The sequence below is a fragment of the Pongo pygmaeus genome, chromosome 15 (genome assembly GCF_028885625.2).
Source record: "Pongo pygmaeus isolate AG05252 chromosome 15, NHGRI_mPonPyg2-v2.0_pri, whole genome shotgun sequence".
Taxonomy (NCBI): Eukaryota; Metazoa; Chordata; class Mammalia; order Primates; family Hominidae; genus Pongo; species Pongo pygmaeus.
This window is the reverse complement of record NC_072388.2, coordinates 73602591-73621371: the sequence shown is the minus strand read 5'-3', so window position 1 is coordinate 73621371 and position 18781 is coordinate 73602591. Positions and strand designations below refer to the sequence as shown.

General features: G+C 42.1%; 1 protein-coding gene across 10 annotated transcripts in view; it reads left to right on the top strand.

The window, feature by feature from the left end:
- The window catches only part of AREL1 (apoptosis resistant E3 ubiquitin protein ligase 1), a 52334-nt gene that overhangs the window by 22525 nt on the left and 11028 nt on the right, over positions 1–18781 (top strand). For 4 of the 10 annotated variants that reach the window (XM_063651856.1, XM_063651857.1, XM_063651861.1 and 1 more), the window contains 9 exons: positions 5258–5318; positions 6228–6454; positions 7387–7624; positions 14226–14416; positions 14675–14855; positions 15051–15298; positions 16891–16968; positions 17792–17933; positions 18058–18179. In XM_063651856.1, the coding sequence (XP_063507926.1) occupies positions 5303–5318; positions 6228–6454; positions 7387–7624; positions 14226–14416; positions 14675–14855; positions 15051–15298; positions 16891–16968; positions 17792–17933; positions 18058–18179 (1443 nt within the window). In that variant the 5' untranslated portion in view covers positions 5258–5302. The remainder of the gene's footprint in view (positions 1–5257; positions 5319–6227; positions 6455–7386; positions 7625–14225; positions 14417–14674; positions 14856–15050; positions 15299–16890; positions 16969–17791; positions 17934–18057; positions 18180–18781) is intronic. The other 6 variants (XM_054448437.2, XM_054448442.2, XM_054448439.2 and 3 more) reach the window with 3 other exon arrangements.

The window sequence follows — 18781 nt, the reverse complement described above, 5'->3', positions numbered from 1 at the left end:
TAGTATTCATCTTACCAAGTTGTTGTGGTGACAGTTACTTAGGCTAACATATGTAAAGCACTGAAGGCAGTGTTTGGCCTGTGATAAGTGACTCAATAAGTGGGTAGAAAGTTGTTAATTTACTACTGTCATATTTTTCTTCTAGCTTAAAGTATCACAATATGTCGTATTTATAAAGGTCAAAGACACTAAAGAGATGAACTTGAAAACACACAAAATACTCATATAACAATTGGATGAAATAGTACGGTAGAGCCTTACATACTTGTTTGTACTGGAATTAGATTTGGGAAAGTTCCAAAATAATTTCATACAGGAAAAATATGAATAGCAAAAAGTAGAGGGTGCTGTAGAAACTGCTGTAGAAAAATACCATGCATGGGAATCTGCAACCCCAGTGGTGGGCATTTGATACCTGCTTGTTGAACTGAATTAAATTGGCAACTTCTAGGTTGAGGAACTTACAACCCCTGGCTCAAGTGAGTATACTGTTAATTAGAGAAATCCTTTCAAACTCTATCTACAAGGAAGATCCCATCTGGAAAATTCCTGATCCTTAGACATTCTGGACAAAGAAAAGGACAGACATTTGATCTTATTCATATTTATTGAAGTTACTATATGTTGGTTTCTTTGCAGCTTTTTTTTTTTTTTTTTTTTTTTTGAGACAGGGTCTTGCTCTGTTGCGCAGTTGGAGTGCAGTGCAGTGATGCCATCAGGGCTCACTGCAGCCTCAACCTCCTGGGCTCAAGGGATCCTCCTGCCTCAGATGCCCTCCCTGCCACCAGTAGTTTGGATATAGGTGTGTGCCAGCACGCCCAGCGAATTCGTTTTCAAATTTTAGTAGAGGTGAGGTCCCACTATATTGCCCAGACTGGTCTCAAACTCCTGAGCTCAAGTGATCTTCCCACCTCAGCCTCCCAAATTGCTGGGATTACAGACATGAGCCACCGTGCCCAGCCTGGAGGATTTTTAAGACTATTCATTACCACTCTAAAATGAAAAAACGAGACTAAAAGAATAAAAGTGCTAGGCCGGGCATGGTGGCTCATGCCTGTAATCCCAGCACTTTGGGAGGCTGAGGTGGGCGGATCACCTCAGGTTGGGAGTTTGAGATCAGCCTGACCAACATGGAGAAACCCCATCTCTACTAAAAATACAAAATTAGCCGGGCATGGTGGTGCATGCCTGTAATCCCAGCTACTCAGGAGGCTGAGGCAGGAGAATCGCTTGAACCCAGAGGTGGAGGTTGTGGTGAGCTGAGATCACGCCATTGCACTCCAGCTTGGGCAACAAGAGTGAAACTCCATCCCCCCCACAAAAAAAAAGAAAAGAAAAGAAAAGTGCTATAAGATAAATAAAAACAATGTTCTATGGAAATTTACAAGAGGGAAGGAATTTCTAAATTTAGTATTAGGGAAGATTTTGGAGACAGTGGATAGGATTTTTCCTAGACCTTAGGATCAGGAGATGTTCCATGTGTAGAGAATAAAAGGAAGGAGGATATTCTAGGCAGAGGAGATGAGTTTTCAAAAGGAATGGAGAGGGGACATTTCAGAGCTGTATGTAAAAGTGTAAAGGATCTAATTTGGATAGATCATAGGATGAATAACGAGGTATTATAGCAACCGGGGCCAAGGAGAATAGCGTGGGGTGGGGGTAGCAGTAGATACAGGGCAGAGAGAGCCCCCAACAGGGTCAGAACATGCTTACAGAAAATGCTTATAGAACAGAGGTAAGATCTGGAATAAAAGTGATTTTAGTGACAAAAATAGGGAGGGAGGCCTGGCTGGGCGTGGTGGCTCACGCTTGTAATCCCAGCACTTTGGGAAGCCAAGGCAGGTGGTTCACTTGAGGTCAGGAGTTCAAGACCAGCCTGGCTGACATGGTGAAACCCTGTCTCTACTAAAAAAAAAAAAAAAAAAAAATACAAAAAATTAGCCTGGCGTGGTGGTGGGCACCTGTAATCCCAGCTACTCAGGAGGCTGAGGCAGGAGAATTGCTTGAACCCGGGAGGCAGAGGTTGCAGAGAGCTGAGATTGTGCCACTGCACTCCAGCTTAGGCAACAGAGCAAGACTCTGTCTCAAAAAAAAAAAAAAAAAAAAAAAATTAGAAGGGCTTTTGAGAGAATTCAGGAGGAACCAGAAAGGGGGAATATGTAGAATGAAGGCAAATTCAGAATGTGACCATGGGTGAAACTGGGAGGTCAGTAAATACTATGGGGGTGGGGAGTGGTTTGAGAGCTGTTGTAGAGCAGTGGGACATTTTGTAAAGTTGATGTCAGCCAGTGATGAATTGATAGAGCTAACTCCCTGGTCATGAGGAGGTTTCAAGAAGACAGTTGTTTGGGGACAAAGTAGTAATTGGTCTGTTGAGTTTTAAATGATGAATAGAGGTGGGGCAGAAATGTAGAACTGACTCATTGGAGAAGGTTTAGCTGATCTTGAAAATCAGTAGTGATGATTTGATTGAGAAATAAGTGATGGGAAAAATGGCCGAGGACTCCACAAGGTAAAGCTCATTACTGCCAGCTTCATGATAACTGGACGGTGGCTCTCATGTTCTACTTTGTCCCTCCTGTACCTGGCACGTTAAGTAAGTACTCAGGGCCGGGCACGGTGGCTCACACCTGTAATCCCAGCATTTGGGAGGCTGAGGCGGGTGGATCACGAGGTCATGAGATCGAGACCACCCTGGCTAACACGGTGAAACCTCGTCTCTACCAAAAATACAAAAAATTAGCCGGGCATGGTGGCAGGCCCTTGTAGTGCCAGCTACTCGGGAGGCTGAGGCAGGAGAATGGCGTGAACCCGGGAGGCAGAGCTTTCAGTGAGCCGAGATCACGCCACTGCACTCCAGCCTGGGTGACAGTGTGAGACTCCGTCAAAAAAAAAAAAAAAGTAAGTACTCAGTATTTGTTGGACGAATTATTTTAGGATGAGTTTTTAACCCTTTATTGTAAAGTTTTTTAGGCATAAAATTAGAATAGTATAAAGAACTCCCATGCAGACTGTTTAGGGACAGTAATAGAAGCCATGCCTTTTGAAATTCAGATGCATTTCTCTTTGAAGAAAGTTTGGGCCAGTAGAGAGGAGTTTCCTATCGGCTTTGAAGTAAAGGAGTAGTGATACTGGCGCTACTATGGATAATAATTGTAATAATCATTAAAACTTTGAGAACTCACTGTGTGCCAGGCACTACTATAGGCTGCTTACATGTGTTAACTCATTTAATCCTCACAGCACCCTGTGAGGTACATATAAGGAAACTGGCACTCCTTTACAAAGATTAAATGACTTGTCCAGGGTCACATTATGAATGGTGGGGCATGGATTTGAAGCCAGGTAATCTAACTCTAGAGTCTGTCCCCTTATCCTCTATCATATACTATTTGTTATGCTGTTTGGCTAGAGCTTTGATGGCTGTGGGGAGTTGCATTGAAGTCATATCATACTAAAGGAGATGATACCATAGAAATTATTAAATTGCAACTCTTTTTACAGCAATGAGATTCTGAAGCCTAGATAGGTCACACAGTTTGCAGTCCTGGGATTGTTCTCCAGGCTTCTCAATTACTGCATGTCTGCTGTCTCTCACAGAAAGGTTGTTGTAGTTGTCAGAGATAGTAGGTGGGAATTTTTCTAGTCCTCATGACTCAAGCCATACATTTGGCACTGCTTTTATTCCTCTAAGAAGACCACAAATCTGTAACACCAGCCACATATACTTCATTTCTTTGCTTAGTGCTATAACTTCCCTGAGGACCAGAAATTTCACATCTAGGGTCAGATTGAATGGCATCCCGCTGAGGAAGTACCTAAGACAGTTAAACTGCCAGTTTTGGTCCCACCAAGTCATCTAGTGCATCCTGTAAGGTGCAGACAGATGCTTTTTGAGAGATCGTAGCAGCTTTTTGAGATGATAGCTGTTGGGTCCCCAGCTAATTCAGCATAGGGTCCCAAGAGATGAGATACTTGTTTGGGAAGGAGGTTCAGTAGTTGTGATCCCAAATTTTGGCTCTTTATATTGTCTGTAATAGACCCTTTTGGGAGCACCTTCATCCACGTGACAATTCTAATGTTCGCAGTGTGGATTTCTTTTCTAGTAGGACTTTAGGTATCACTCTAAGTAGGATTTCTATGAAACTTTTGACGGTCATTCCTCAAATTACCTACTCTCTGTGGGTTCCATTGGGTATATTGTTATCAGAGGAACTAAGCAAGCACAATCAGGTGTAAAAACACACCCTGAAAAAAAGTTGTTTTGGTCCCTCCCAGATCTGAGCCTAGAAATTTTTAGCTATCTTGTCTCTACGTAATATTCTAGTGCTGATAAAAGGTGCTGGGTCAAGATAACATTGACAGCCTTAGTGTACACTGACTTGAAAAGAAAGAGTGAATTCAGTGTATTGTCAAATAGCATATACAGCCTGTGCTAAGGTCAGACTCAGTGATAAGATACGAACGTTAGCATACATTGCATTTTTCCTTGGCAGTACTTTTATTGGTTCACATGATCAAATGAGTAATTAAGATTGAAGTCTTATTCTGGAAACAAGTTTAACAACAGTGAAAGTCTTCCCTCAAACTCCTACCTTGACAGGCACGACTCAGGATGAGAAGTACAGTCTCATTTTGTTCCTCTCCTTGGTCTTTCTGCTGAGCTCATCTTCCAGAGGCCCCATTAGTTTGTCTGATTGGTAACAGCATAAATGACTTCCCTTTCAGACCCACTGCTTATTATTGGGATGACCCAGAGTTCATTTTAATTACATAATGCCAACATGATGATAATGATACTTGCTTTAAAAAAAAATCTACATTTTATATAGCTATTTCTACTTAGCTGAATTACTTCCAGAAGGCAAACATAAGGGGAAAGTGACTCCATTATCCTCTTTGCATGTGTTAATTAGCACCACTTTGTATGAGGGAGGGAAACTGTCTTGGGAAGTATGGATCTAAGAAGATGAAAGCCATGTTACTGCATTTTGAAATTAGCAATAAAGCAAGTGGCTGTTTGTGGTATTCCTAGAGTGGTCAGTAGATTGGAAGTCTTTAAGGGGAATGATGCAGTCTCTTTGTTTCTCTGAAATATATTATGGGGCACCTGTCAAGCTAGAAAGAGGACAGGAATAGTAAGGCTCTAGACTAGAAAGAGTTGTTTGGCTTACGCCATACACTCTACTTTGTCTTACTCTGAGATAGCTATAAGACAGAGTTGGAGAGAAAAACTAAACAAGTTTTCTTTTAACAGCTGCAGCTGTGATCCTCGGCTGTCTGTCGGCATTGAAGGGACCTGATGTTTTACGTTATTGGTACGTTATGGAAAGAGCTCTCTCTATTATATTTTTGTTAAGGTTGCTTGGGTCCTTTTTGCCTTTCTGCCTATTCTTTTCCCTTTGAAAATGGAGCTGAAAATATTTCTAGTCGTGCCAGAATGTACCTTCACAGAGTTGGCATTGGAATTCATTCATTTGGGTTTATTGAGCAATTATAGTCAATGCCAGACACTGTTTACTGTGGAGTCTAAAGTTGAATAAGACAAAAATCTGCCTTCAAGGAGTAGGCTTTCATAACATAAAGGGGAATGGTCAAGGAGGAGAAAAGTTATACCAGATGAATGTGCAGGAGTTTGAAGGAGCCCAGAAAAGGGAACTGCTAACTCTGGTGGGGACTGGAGAAAACTTTTGCCAAGTACACAAGGGAGGGGAGGGCTCCCAAATAATGCATTCTTTAAGAAGGAAATGGTGGGAACCAAAGGCACATCCTTTTTACTGCTTCTGTGGGGGGCCCAGGAAGTGCAGGAAGATGGGGAGCAGGGCGGACATTATATGCAGCTCATATAGAGCAAGAGTTTGCAAACTTTTTCTATAAAAGGCCAGAAAGTAAATATTTTTGGTTCCGAAGGCTCATTTCAATGACTGAACTCTGCCAGTGTGGTGCAAAAGTAGCCATAGACAATTTATAAATGATGGGTGTGGCTGTATCCCAATGGAACTTTATTTACCGAAATAGGCAGTGGGTGGGCTTTGGCCTGAGGACTGTAGTTACTGACCCCTGGTGTAGAAGTTCCTTTCTTATCCACAGAGGTAGTGCAGTGTTTCTTTGGCAGTCTTACAGTCTCATCCTGACCTCCTTTAATTTTTGAGAAATGGCTGGCCTGTTGCATAATGAAAAGCTGTAAGTAACTGGCAGGCGGTTTGTGTGTTCTCTCTTTTGCATAGGTGGAATCACAGTATCTTTGGTTGCATTCTTCTTCACAATTAAGTTCCTCTTTGAGCTTGCCGCACGTGTAGTCAGCTTCCTCCAGAATGAGGACCGCGAGCGCCGAGGGGACCGGACTATTTATGACTACGTGCGGGGAAATTACCTGGATCCCCGGTCTTGCAAAGTCTCCTGGGATTGGAAGGACCCCTATGAGGTGGGCCACAGCATGGCCTTCCGAGTGCATGTAAGGGAATGTTTCTGTCTCCATACCCATTGGGGTTTCTGAGTAACTTGCTTTCCAGAGCCCAGTTCAACACTGCCAGGTGCTGGCCTGGAATGTTAACATTTTCTCGTTTTTCAGCCTCTTCCAGGAACTAGTGAATTGCTACTATCTGAAGAGTCACAAATTTCTCTGTCATTTTGATTTAATAGGTCCTTAGCTTTGAAGAAGTATAAAGCTTAATGTTACCTTTTCAAAATAAGAAAAATATTACAGAAAAGAATAAGTATTATAGATAGGGATTAGCAAATCAGGCCCACCTTCTGTTTCTTTAAATAAATTTGTCTTGGAACACAGCCACACCCATTCATCATATATTGACTATGGCTGTTTTCACACCTGAGTAGTTATGATAGTTGAGTCGTTGTGTATGGCCCACAAAGCCAAAACATTTACTCTCTGGCACTTTACAGAAAAAATTTCCCAACTCCTGCATTGACTTCTCCACTGTAGCATTAAGCTTGGCTTGAGAGTGTGAACCCCTCCTCCCTTTGTCTGGTAACGCTTTAGTTCACTCATTGCCAGTGCTGCCGGCTAACTTACCTTTAGATTTGGGTTAGCACTGATAATATAAAGGGCTGGTGAGACCAAGGAGGCAGCATTGGTGGTTCAGAAGTGGCAAGTTAAAATGGACATTTTCTTGATTTAGTGGTAAATTCTACCCTTGTCCTCTGAACAAGTTAAGAATTGGCTCATGACTTAATGGTTTTCTTTAGAGTATTGAGGGGATTTGTTTCTCTCTGTGTTTTTGTGAGCAGGACTGTGAGGAACAGAGTAGGTACTGGGATTTGCTGGTGTGGTCTCTGCCAGCTACTTCCTGTCTCCCCACTCACTCTACACAGGAAATGTTTTTTCCCTCTGCTTGCTAACAGGTGTCCTTCTTCTCCCCATGGCAGTTATTCTATAAGAACGGGCAGCCTTTCCCTGCACATCGGCCTGTGGGACTAAGAGTTCACATCTCTCATGTCGAGCTAGCAGTGGAAATTCCGGTGACCCAGGAAGTCCTTCAGGAGCCCAATTCCAACGTAGTAAAAGTGGCCTTCACTGTGCGCAAGGCTGGGCGTTATGAAATCACAGTGAAGCTTGGTGGATTAAATGTGGCGTATAGTCCCTACTACAAAATTTTTCAACCTGGTAGGTTCTTTTTTCCTTTCTTTTTTCCCTTTGTCTCCTTCCCTCTCTCTCACTCTTTCCATCCTGTCTTTCCTTTTTAAAAATAATACCTTTATTGAGATTAAATTCACATGCCATAAAATTCATCCTTTTAAAGTATACAGTTTAATGGTTCTTTAAATGCAGCCATCATCACAGTCGATTTTAGAGCATTTTCATCACCTCAAAAAGAAACCCCATACATGTTAGTAGTCACTTTTTCCCCAAATCCCCCAGACCTAGGCAGCCACTCATCTGCTGCCTCTGTGGAGTTACCTGCTGTGTTTGGCTGCTTTTGTCTTGCTGTAAAGAAATACCTGAGACTGGGTAATTTATAAAGAAAAGAGGTTTATTTGGCTCATGGTTCTGCAAGTTGCACAAAAAGCATAGCACCAGCATCTGCTTCTGGTGAAGCCTCGCGAAGCTTCCACTCATGGTGGAAGGCGAAGCGGGAGCAGGAGTGTCAAATGGTGAGAGAGGGAGCAAGAGAGAGAGGGAGGAGGTGCTGGGCTTTTCTAAACAAACAGATCTTGCATGAACTCAGAACAAGAGCTTATTCATAACCCTGAGGAGGGGACCAAGCCATTCGTGAGGGATCCTCCCCTATGACCCCATCACCTCCCACCAGGCCCCACCTCCAACATTGGGAATCACATTTCAACATGCGATTTGGAGGGTACAAATATCTAAACCAGATTCGGTCATGCTGTAGCGTGAATCTGTACTTCATTTCTTTTTATTGACAAATATTCTGTTGTGTGTACATGCTGTATTTATCCTTTCATCAGTTAGTGGTCAAGTTGTTTCTACTTTTGGGTACTGTAAGCAATACTGCTGTGAACATTTGTGTACAAGTTTTTGTGTTGACATGTTTTTATTACTCTGGGAGTAAAATTGCTGAGTCATTAGTTTGGTTAGTTCTTAAGGGCTAAGGGCTGTGGTATCCACAGAAATAATAGGACCTGGGGTCCCTGGGTAACTTTTGAAGTGAAACCATACTGAGTGGGGCCTTAAGATTTGTGTATCTTTGCTTGACTAGTCCTTAATTTTCTTTCTCTGATAGCAGAGTAAGCCTCTGGACAAAGTGGCTCCCAAGCCATCTCTCTCTCCATGTATCCTCTCCTTTGCTTAAGTGACTCACTCAGATACTCCTTTTCATATGAATTATCGTCACCCACCTCCTTGCCACCAGTGGAGAACAGCTCATATCCTTATATGTAACAGCCTTTTAAAAAAAATTAAACTTTTTATTTTTTGATAATTGTATATTCATATGCATTTGTAAGAAATAATGCAGAGATCTGGTGTACCCTTTTCCCAGTTTCCTGCAATGGTAACATTTTCCAAAACTACTAGTACAATATAACACCCAGGTTATTGACATTGATACAGTCAAGGTACAGAACATTTCCATCATCACAAGGATCCCTTATGTTGCCCTTTTACAGCCACACCCATCCCCCCCCCCAACCTGTTTCTTTTTTTTTTTTTTTTTTTTTTTTTTTTTTGACGGCGTCTCACCCTTTCGCCAGGCTGGAGTGCAGTGGTGCCGTCTTGGCTCACTGCAGCCTCCAACTCCCTGGTTCAGTGGATTCTCCTGCCTCACCCTGAGTAGCTGGGATTACAGGCACGTGCCACCACGCCCAGCTAATTTTTGTATTTTTAGTAGAGACAAGATTTCACCATGTTGGCCAGGGTGGTCTTGATCTCCTGACCTCATGATCCGCTTGCCTCAGCCTCCCAAAGTGCTGGGATTATAGGTATGAGCCACCATACCTGCCCCGCCCTCCAACCTGTTTCTTAACCCCTGGCAACCCACGAATCTATTCCCCATTTCTATAATTTTGTCATTTGAAGAATATTACATAACTAGAATCATACAGTATATAACCTGTTGGGGTTGACTTTTCCCCACTCAGCATAATTTTCTGGAGATTCATCCAAGTTACCAAGTGTATCAGTAGTTGGTTCCTTTCTACTGCTGAGTAGTACAGGTTGAGTATTCTTCATGCAAAATGCTTGGGACCAGAAGTGTGGTTTTGTGGTTTTTTTCTCTCCAAATGTGGTGTAGGAATGTTTTGTTGGTTTTGAGACAGGGCCTTGCTCTGTCACCTAGGCTGGAATGCAGTGGCAGGATCATGGCTCACTGTAGCCTTGACCTGCTGGGCCCAAGCAGTCCTTCCACCTCAGCCTCCCAAGTAGCTGGGACTGCAAGTGTGCACCACCACGCTCGGTTAATTTTTTGATTTTTTGTTTTGTAGAGACAGTCTCATTATGTTAACCAAGCTGGTTTCTAACTCCTGGCCTCAAGCGATCCTTCTGCCTTGGCCTCCCAAGGTGCTGGGATTACAGGCATGAGCCACTGTGTCTGCCTAGAAGTGTCTTGGATTTTGGATTTTTGGGGGTTTTGGAATATTGGCAATATACTTACTTACCACTTCAGCATCCCTAGGCCAAAAATCTGAAACCCTAAGTGCTTTAGTGAGCATTTCCTTTGAGTATCATGTAGGTACGCAAAATGTTTTGGATTTTGGAGCATTTTGGATTTCTGGTTTTTGGATTAGGGATACTCTATGTATATTCCGTGGTCTGAATGTACCAGTTTGTTTAACTATTCACCTGTTAAAGGACATCTGGGTTGTTTCCATTTGGGGGCTATGATGAATAAAGCTGCTATAAATATTCACTTACAGGTTTTTATGTGAACATAAATTTTCATTTCTCTAGTATGCAGTTGCTGAGATGTATTGCAGTTGTATGCTTAGTTTCTTTTAAATTGCCAAATTCTTTTCCAGAGTGGCTGTAGCATTTTACATTCCCACCAGCAATGTATGAATGATCCAGTTTCTTCACATCCTTGCTAACATTTAATGCTGTCATTATTTTTTATTTTAACCATTGTGATAAGTGTGTAGTGGTATCTCATTGTGCTTTTAATTTGCATTTCTTAAATAGTTAATGCTATTGAACATCTTTTCATGTGCCTGTCTGTCATCTGTGTATCCTCTGGTGAAATGTCTCTTCATGTCTTTTGTCCATTTTCTTTCCTTTCCTTTCCTTTCCTTTTCTTTTCTTTTCCTTTTTTCTTTTCCTTTTTTCTTTTCTTTTCTTTTGTTTTCTTTTCTTTTCTCTTCTCTTCTCTTTTCTTTCTTTTTTTTTTTTTTTTTTTAGACATTTTTAGACATCCTTGCTCTTGCCCAGGCTGGTGTACAGTGGCACTACCTTGGCTCACTGCAACCTCCTCTTCTCAGGTTCAGACAATTCTCCTGTGTCAGCCTCCTGAGTAGATGGGATTACAGGCACACACCACCACGCCTGGCTAATTTTTGTATATTTTGTAGAGGCAGAGTTTTGCCATGTTGGCCCGGCGGGTCTTGAACTCCTGAGCTCAAGTGATCCACCCCCTTGGCCCCGCAAAGTGCTGGGATTACAGGTGTGAGCTACCATACCTGGCCCTTTTGCCCATTATCTAATGGGATTATTATTTATTTATTTATTTATTATTTTCTTTTTTTTGAGATGGAGTCTCATTTTGACGCCCAAGCTGGAGTGCAATGGCACAATCTCAGCTCACTGCAACCTCCGCCTCCCAGGTTCAAGCAATTCTCCTGCCTCAGCCTCCCAGGTAGCTGGGATTACAGGCATCTGCTATGATGCCCGGCTAGTTTTTTGTATTTTTAGTAGAGATGGGGTTTTGCCCTGTTGGTCAGGCTAGTCTCAAACTCCTGACCTCAGGTGATCCATCCGCCTTGGCCTCCCAAAGTGCTGGGATTACAGGCATGAGCCACCGTGCCCGGCCCATTTTGGCTTTTTACTGTTGACTTTTGAGAGTTCTGTATATATTCTATATGCTAGTCCTTTGTTAAACATATGGTCTGCAAATATTTTCTCCCTATCTGTAGCTTTTCTTTATTTCTTTTTGGAGACAGGGTATCACTCTGTCACCCATGCTGGAGTGCAGTAGCATAGTCATGGCTCACTGCAGCCATAACCTCTCTGGGCTTAGGTGATCTCCCACCTCAGCCTCCCAAGTTGCTGGGACTGTGGCACATGCCACCACACCTGGCTAATTTTTATATTTTTTGTAGAGATGGGGCTTTGCCGTGTTGCTCAGGCTGAGCTTTTCTTCTTATTCCCTTAACAGAGTTATTCACAGAGCACATGTTTTCAATTTTGATGAAATCCACTTTCTGAGGTGGGAGAATCACTTGAGCCCAGGAGTTCAAGACCGCCCTGGGCAACATAGTGAGACCTCATCTCTACAAAAAATTTATAAATTAGCTGGGTGTGGTGGCATGCACCTTTAGTCCCAGCTACTGGGGAGTAGGGTGGAGAAGTGAGGTGGTAGGATAACTTAAGCCCAGGAGGTTGAGGCTGCAGTGAGCTGTGATCATGCCACTACATTCCAGCCTGGGTGACAAAGTGAGACCCTGTCTCAAAAAAGAAAGAAAGAAATCCAGTGCATCCATTTTTTTCTTTTATGGTCAAACTGTTGGTGTCTAAGAAATCTTTGGTCCCAGATCCTGAAGATGTTCTCTTTTTTTCCCAAAAGTTTTTACAGTTTGAAAATGTGTGTTTAGGGTCATGATCCATTTTTAGTTAATTTTAATATATGAGATTTGGGTCAAGGTCCTTTTTTTTTTTTTTTTTGCTTATACATGTCTATTTACTCCAGCATCATTTGTTGAAAAGGTGATCTTCCATCTTTCTTCTATTACATTGCTTTTGTACCTTTATCAAAAAGCAGTTGGACAGATTTGTGGGGGCTTATTTCATTAATCTATGTACCTATCCCTCCGCCAGTACCACAGAATCTTGATTACTGTAGCTCTCTCTTCTGTTTGTTTGTTGTTTTTTTTTTTTTTTTGAGACGGGGTCTCACTCTGTCACCCAGGCTGAGTGCAGTGATGTGATCATGATTCACTGCAGCCTTGGCCTCCTGAGTTCAAGTGATCCTCCTGCCTCAGCCTCCCGAGTAGCTGGGACTACAGGCGTACACCACCATGCTCAGCTAATTTTTTGTCTTTTTTGTAGGGATAGGGTCTCACTATGTTGCCCAGGGTGGTCTCAAACTCCTGGACTCAAGTGATCTTCCTGCTTTGGCCTTCCAAAGTGTTGGGATTACAGGCGTGAGCCAAGTCGCACAGCCTGATTACTGTAGCTCTTATAATAAGTCTTGAAATTGGTAAGCTGACTCCACTTTATTCTTCTTTTTCAAAATTGTTTTAGCTATTCTAGTTCCTTTGCCTTTCCATTTAAATTTTAGAATAATCTTAACTAAATCTATAAATAATTTTGCTGGAATTTTGATAAGAATTGTGTTAAACCTGTATATCAATTTAGGGAAAATTGACATCTATACTATGTTGAATCTTCCATAAACATATCTCCATTTGTTTAGTTGTTGGTTTTTTTGTTTTGTTTTATTTCTTCCAAGTTTTTTTCATTTTGCTTAGGGTTTGCAGTGGTTAAGAATTTGTAAAATAAGCCCCCAAATTCATTTAAATTTCTCTATTTCTGTTTTTTCCTCTTTTTTTTTTTGATAGACAGGGTTAGCTGGGCACAGTGGCTCACGCCTGTAATCCCAGCACTTTGGGAGGCCGAGGTGGGCAGATTACAAGGTCAGGAGTTTGAGACCAGCCTGGCCAATATGGTGAAACGCTGTCTCTACTAAAAATACAAAAATTAGCTGGGTGTGGTGGTGGGTGCCTGTAGTCCCGGCTACTCAGCTGAGGCAGGAGAATCGCTTGAACCCGATAGGCAGAGGTTGCAGTGAGCCGAGATTGTGTCACTGCATTCCAGCTTGGGTGACAGAGCGTGACTCTGTCTCAAAAAAAAAAAAAAAAAAAAATAGACGGGGTCTTCCTTTGTCACACAGGCTAGAATGCAATGGTGTGGTCATAGCTCACTGTAGCCTTTACCTCCCGGGCTAAAGTGATCCTCTTGCCTTAGCCTCCTGAGTAGCTGGGACACAGGCATGAACCACCATGCCCGGCTAATTTTTATTTTTTGTAGAGACGGTCTTGCTATGTTGCTAAGGCTGGTCTTGAACTTCTTAAGGGATCCTTAAGGGATTCTCTGGCCTTGGCCTCCCAAAGTGCTGGGATTACACGTGTGAGCCACCGCACCTGGCCTCTCTTCTTCTTGATAGTGTTATTTATCCCTAGGAATTGGGAGGAAACCTAGCTTTCTAGGACCCATTGAGCAGATCTTTGTGCCCTGAAGAGCACCTTTAAATGTTAGGTTCCGGCCGGGCGTGGTGGCTCACGCCTGTAATCCCAGCACTTTGGGAGGCCAAGGCGGGCGGATCAGGAGGTCAGGAGATCGAGACCATCCTGGCTAACACAGTGAAACCCCGTCTCCACTAAAAATACAAAAAAAAAAAAAATTTTTCCGGGCATGGTGGCGGGCACCTGTAGTCCCAGCTACTCGGGAGGCTGAGGCAGGAGAATGGCGTGAGCCCGGAAGGCGGAGCTTGCCGTGAGCCGAGATCGCGCCACTGCACTCCAGCCTGGGCAACAGAGCGAGACTCCATCTCAAAAAAAATAAAATAAATAAATAAAATAAAATAAATAAATGTTAGATTCCATTGTCTTTGTTCCAGGAATGGTGGTTCCTTCTAAGACCAAAATTGTGTGCCACTTTTCTACTCTTGTATTGACCTGTGGGCAGCCGCACACCCTTCAAATAGTACCCCGAGATGAGTATGATAATCCCACCAACAATTCCATGTCCTTGAGAGATGAGCACAATTACACCTTGTCCATTCATGAGGTAAGCAGCCTCCCTTCTTTATCTGTGTGCTAGAGAGAGCTGGCTCCTTTCTCTGTTATTCTCACACCTTCTAATTCACTTCCATCTCTGTTTCCTTCTCCTTGACTTCTGTGCTGTCTGTATCTTCATCTGACAATACCTGTCTCATTAGTAATTTTGTGATTTAGATTAGATCATAGATAGGAAAGCTCTTTGTAAAGTGACTTGTAAATGGGGAAAATACTATGTGTTAAGTGATGCTCTGTTGCCTTCCTATAGCTCGGCCCTCAAGAAGAAGAGAGTACTGGTGTCTCATTTGAGAAGTCAGTGACATCCAACAGGCAGACTTTCCAGGTGTTCTTGCGACTCACCCTGCATTCTCGAGGCTGCTTCCATGCTTGCATTTCATACCAAAATCAGCCAATCAATAATGGTGAATTTGACATTATTGTCCTAAGTGGTAAGTTAAAAGAAAAGTATGATTTAGTACTGTTCTTCAGCCATTTCTTTGCCTGTTTGCACTCTTTTGTCTGACCTCACAAACATTTGATATTTGGTCCACATTTGGCTTGTCCTGTGGACTAAAAGCCTAGTGATAGGTAATTTTTTTCTCCTCTGACTTCTACTTTAAACCTTATTCCTTATTATACTTCAGAGGATGAGAAGAATATCGTCGAACGCAACGTGTCCACTTCGGGTGTGAGCATTTACTTTGAGGCTTATCTTTATAATGCTACCAACTGTAGCAGCACTCCATGGCACCTGCCACCCATGCACATGACCTCTTCCCAGCGCCGGCCATCCACTGCTGTTGACGAGGAAGATGAAGACTCGCCCTCTGAGTGCCACACCCCTGAGAAGGTGAAGAAACCGAAGAAGGTGTATTGCTATGTGTCACCAAAGGTTGGACCTTCCATTCTTGACATAAAATCCCCCTGCTTGAACTTGTGTGTAATTGGTATTTGGTAGCAGAAACCACAAAGTAACAGTCTGAGAATCAGGACAAGATTGTTAACTAGTTGTATAGAAAGCCACTTTCAACTGTTAAAAATTTCTTGCTAGCATAAAAATTACTGTTGGCTTCTTGTGCTGTGTCAAAACAATTTGATCTTTTGTTCTGTGATTCATGAAACCACAGTAAATGGATGTCACTATTAGGCTACAGGATTGGAGTAAAGAAATTTTGGCAGAGGAAAGAAGGTGAATTTCCCAAGCCCCGGAGCTAAGAAGCGCTTTGTGTTAGTTTCTTTTTAATATTGTTTTTCCTTATTCATTCAGTCCTCATAAAAATGAGACTCTGTGAAACATCCCATTACATCTCTTTAATCTCATAACCAAAACTGAGTTCTAATTCTGTTCTACTTCAGAACACTTTGCTATGTACCATTCTTCATTTAAAAATCTAGCCTTAATTTGGACTAGGGGTGATGGTAATGAGGGAAATGGGTAAGTGAATAAATGAAACAAGATTGGCTATGAATTGATAATTGTTGAAGCAGCTGATAGTTTCATTATACTTCTTTGTTTTCTTTAGTATGTGTTTGAAATTTTCTTTAAACTTTTTTTTTTTATCAAGAAAACTGACCTGCACATTCAGATAAAAGGGATTTTTTAAGATTAAAAAATTTTTTCATTGTCTTTTCCTCTTTTGTATGAACTTTTTTGTGTGAGGACCTTCCCCTATACCACCAACATATTCCACTGCAGCTCACCCCATCTTGCCTCCCTTCGCTGGCAGATCCTTGGCACCATTCAAATAGGCATAAAGCAGCGTATATGGGTTGCTGGTGTTTGCTGTCCAGTAACTTGGAGGAAGTCATTCTGAGCATCATGGGGCTGAGCAGAAGGAGATTTTGGTTGTTCCTAGGTGAAATACTCTGTTCTCATAAAGTGAAAACCTGATCCCATATATTTAGAAAGACTTGAGTATTACAATTATGAAATATCTCTGTGTGAAACTGCATTGTCAGAGTCATATTTTTTTATTTGTTTTATTTTATTTTTTGAGACAGGGTCTCACTTTGTCACCCATGCTGGAGTGCCATGGTCCAATCTCAGCTCATTGCACCCTCTGCCTCCCGGGTTCAAGCGATTCTTGTGCCTCAGCCTCCCAAGTACTTGGGATTACAGGCATGAGCTACCGCACCAAGCTAATTTTTTTGTATTTTTAGTAGAGACTGAGTTTTGCCATGTTGGCCAGGCTGGTCTTGAACTCCTGGCCTCAAGTGATCTGCCTGCCTCGGCCTCCCAAAGTGCTGGGATTACAGGTGTGAGCCATCCACACTTGGCCATCAGGGTAATATTTTTAATTTGCCTTTTTAAATAGAGAGTTAATGTATTTATTTGACTTTAATACTCACTAAATTATTACTTTTGTCCATGGAGAGGAAAGGTTATGAGAAGTGTAAATAGGGACTATGATATTTGAATTAGAATACCCAAATAGAGCCTTTTTATTTATCATTCACTTCATTTCCTGTCTGTTGGTCCTCCAGCAATTCTCAGTGAAGGAGTTCTACCTGAAGATCATCCCCTGGCGCCTTTACACCTTCCGAGTGTGTCCAGGAACAAAAGTAAGCTGAACCTTACATCTGGTTCACATCAAGCATGCTTCATCTCTGGACTATCTCAGCCTTTTATTTTTTCTCAGAAGCACTTTTAATGTTTCTGCAAGATCTCACAGTGTACACAGGATTCGTTGCCAAATAAAGCATCATTATCTCCTCACTAAATGGCATGAAGAATATATAAATTCTGGAAGGATGCATGCCTACAGAAACAGGAATTAGCAGCAACTCAGAATACTTCCACAGTGATCCTTTGCCTTCAAGACTAAGTTAATAGAGAAGATGTTTGTAACTCTGGCCCAAGCTTGGGCCAGAGTTCTCCCAGTGTGCTGAAGCTAACTCCTTTTAGAAGCAGCACTCTCATATATTAAAATACATTGTTTGTTTGTTTTTAACTTTTCTGGGCTTCTGGAATCTAAACTTTTGCCCAAAGGCTAGAATATGCCATGCTATAAAAATAATTTTCTTCTGATCAGTTTGGAATAGTCATTTATTGCTATTTAATATATCCTTACTATTGCTATTTAATATATCACCATATTGCCATTTATTGCTATTTAACATATCACCCTTCTTATATATTATGTTGGGAGGTCTGTAGTTTTGCTGGTGGTCCTAACTAAAGGCAGTCTCTGTGACTAAAATAATTTAAAATGTTGAAATGTAAATCACTGAAGGGAAAAATAATAAAATGTATTCCTGGTAGGTCCTCATTTGGAGAAAACAAGCCTAACTTATTGTTGTTGGTTGGTACAGAGGGTAGAGCTGTGGAGGACTTTTACTGGGCTTGAGGGTTTTATAGATTAATTTCTTTCTTTTTCTTTACCAGTTTTCATACCTTGGTCCTGACCCTGTCCATAAGCTCCTCACACTGGTGGTGGATGATGGCATTCAACCTCCTGTGGAGCTCAGCTGTAAGGAGAGGAACATTCTAGCAGCCACTTTTATCCGCTCCCTGCATAAGAACATAGGTGAGGTTACACAGGGATTCTATAGGGAAGGTAGTGAGCCCAGCCACATCCATGAGGGTGGAGAGGCAGGACTACACAGATGGCTTGTAATGAGGCTGTAATGATGGATCTTGCTGTTCCCCAGGAGGCTCTGAGACCTTTCAGGACAAGGTGAACTTTTTCCAGCGAGAGCTTCGGCAGGTACATATGAAAAGACCACATTCCAAAGTCACCCTGAAGGTCAGCAGACATGCCTTGTTGGAATCGGTAGGTAAAATTTCATCTCTGTCAGCAGATACCAAAGTTTTCCAATTGAACATCTATATTCTGCAGGTTACTGTTTTTGTTTTTTTTTTTTTTTTGGGAGATAGGGTCTCACTCTGTTGCCCAGGCTGGGGTGCAGAGGTGTGATCATGGCTCACTGCAGCCTTGATCTTCCCAGGCTTGTGATCCTCCCAACTCAGCCTCCCACATAGCTGGGACTATAGGTATGTGTCATCATGCCTGGCTAATTTTTGTATTTTTTGTAGAGATGGGATTTTGCCATGTTGCTCAGGCTGGTCTTGAACTCCTGGACTCAAGTGATACACCCGCCTCAGCCTCCCAAAGTGTTGGGATTACAGGCATGAGCTACCGTGCCTGATCTGATTATCTTTTTCATGAAACTTGAATTTCTCTGTTTAAGTATATCTGTAAAAGACAGATATACTAAATTTCTGAAACCTAAATTTCTCTCTTTGCATATGTCTGTTCTTCTATTTGATTCTACTAAATTTGGGCAGTTTTGTTGGAGGTATGTTATCGAGGGGAAAGCAGTTTACTTACTGGCCTTCAAATCTACTGAATGGGTTCCTGAACAGTCCCATGGA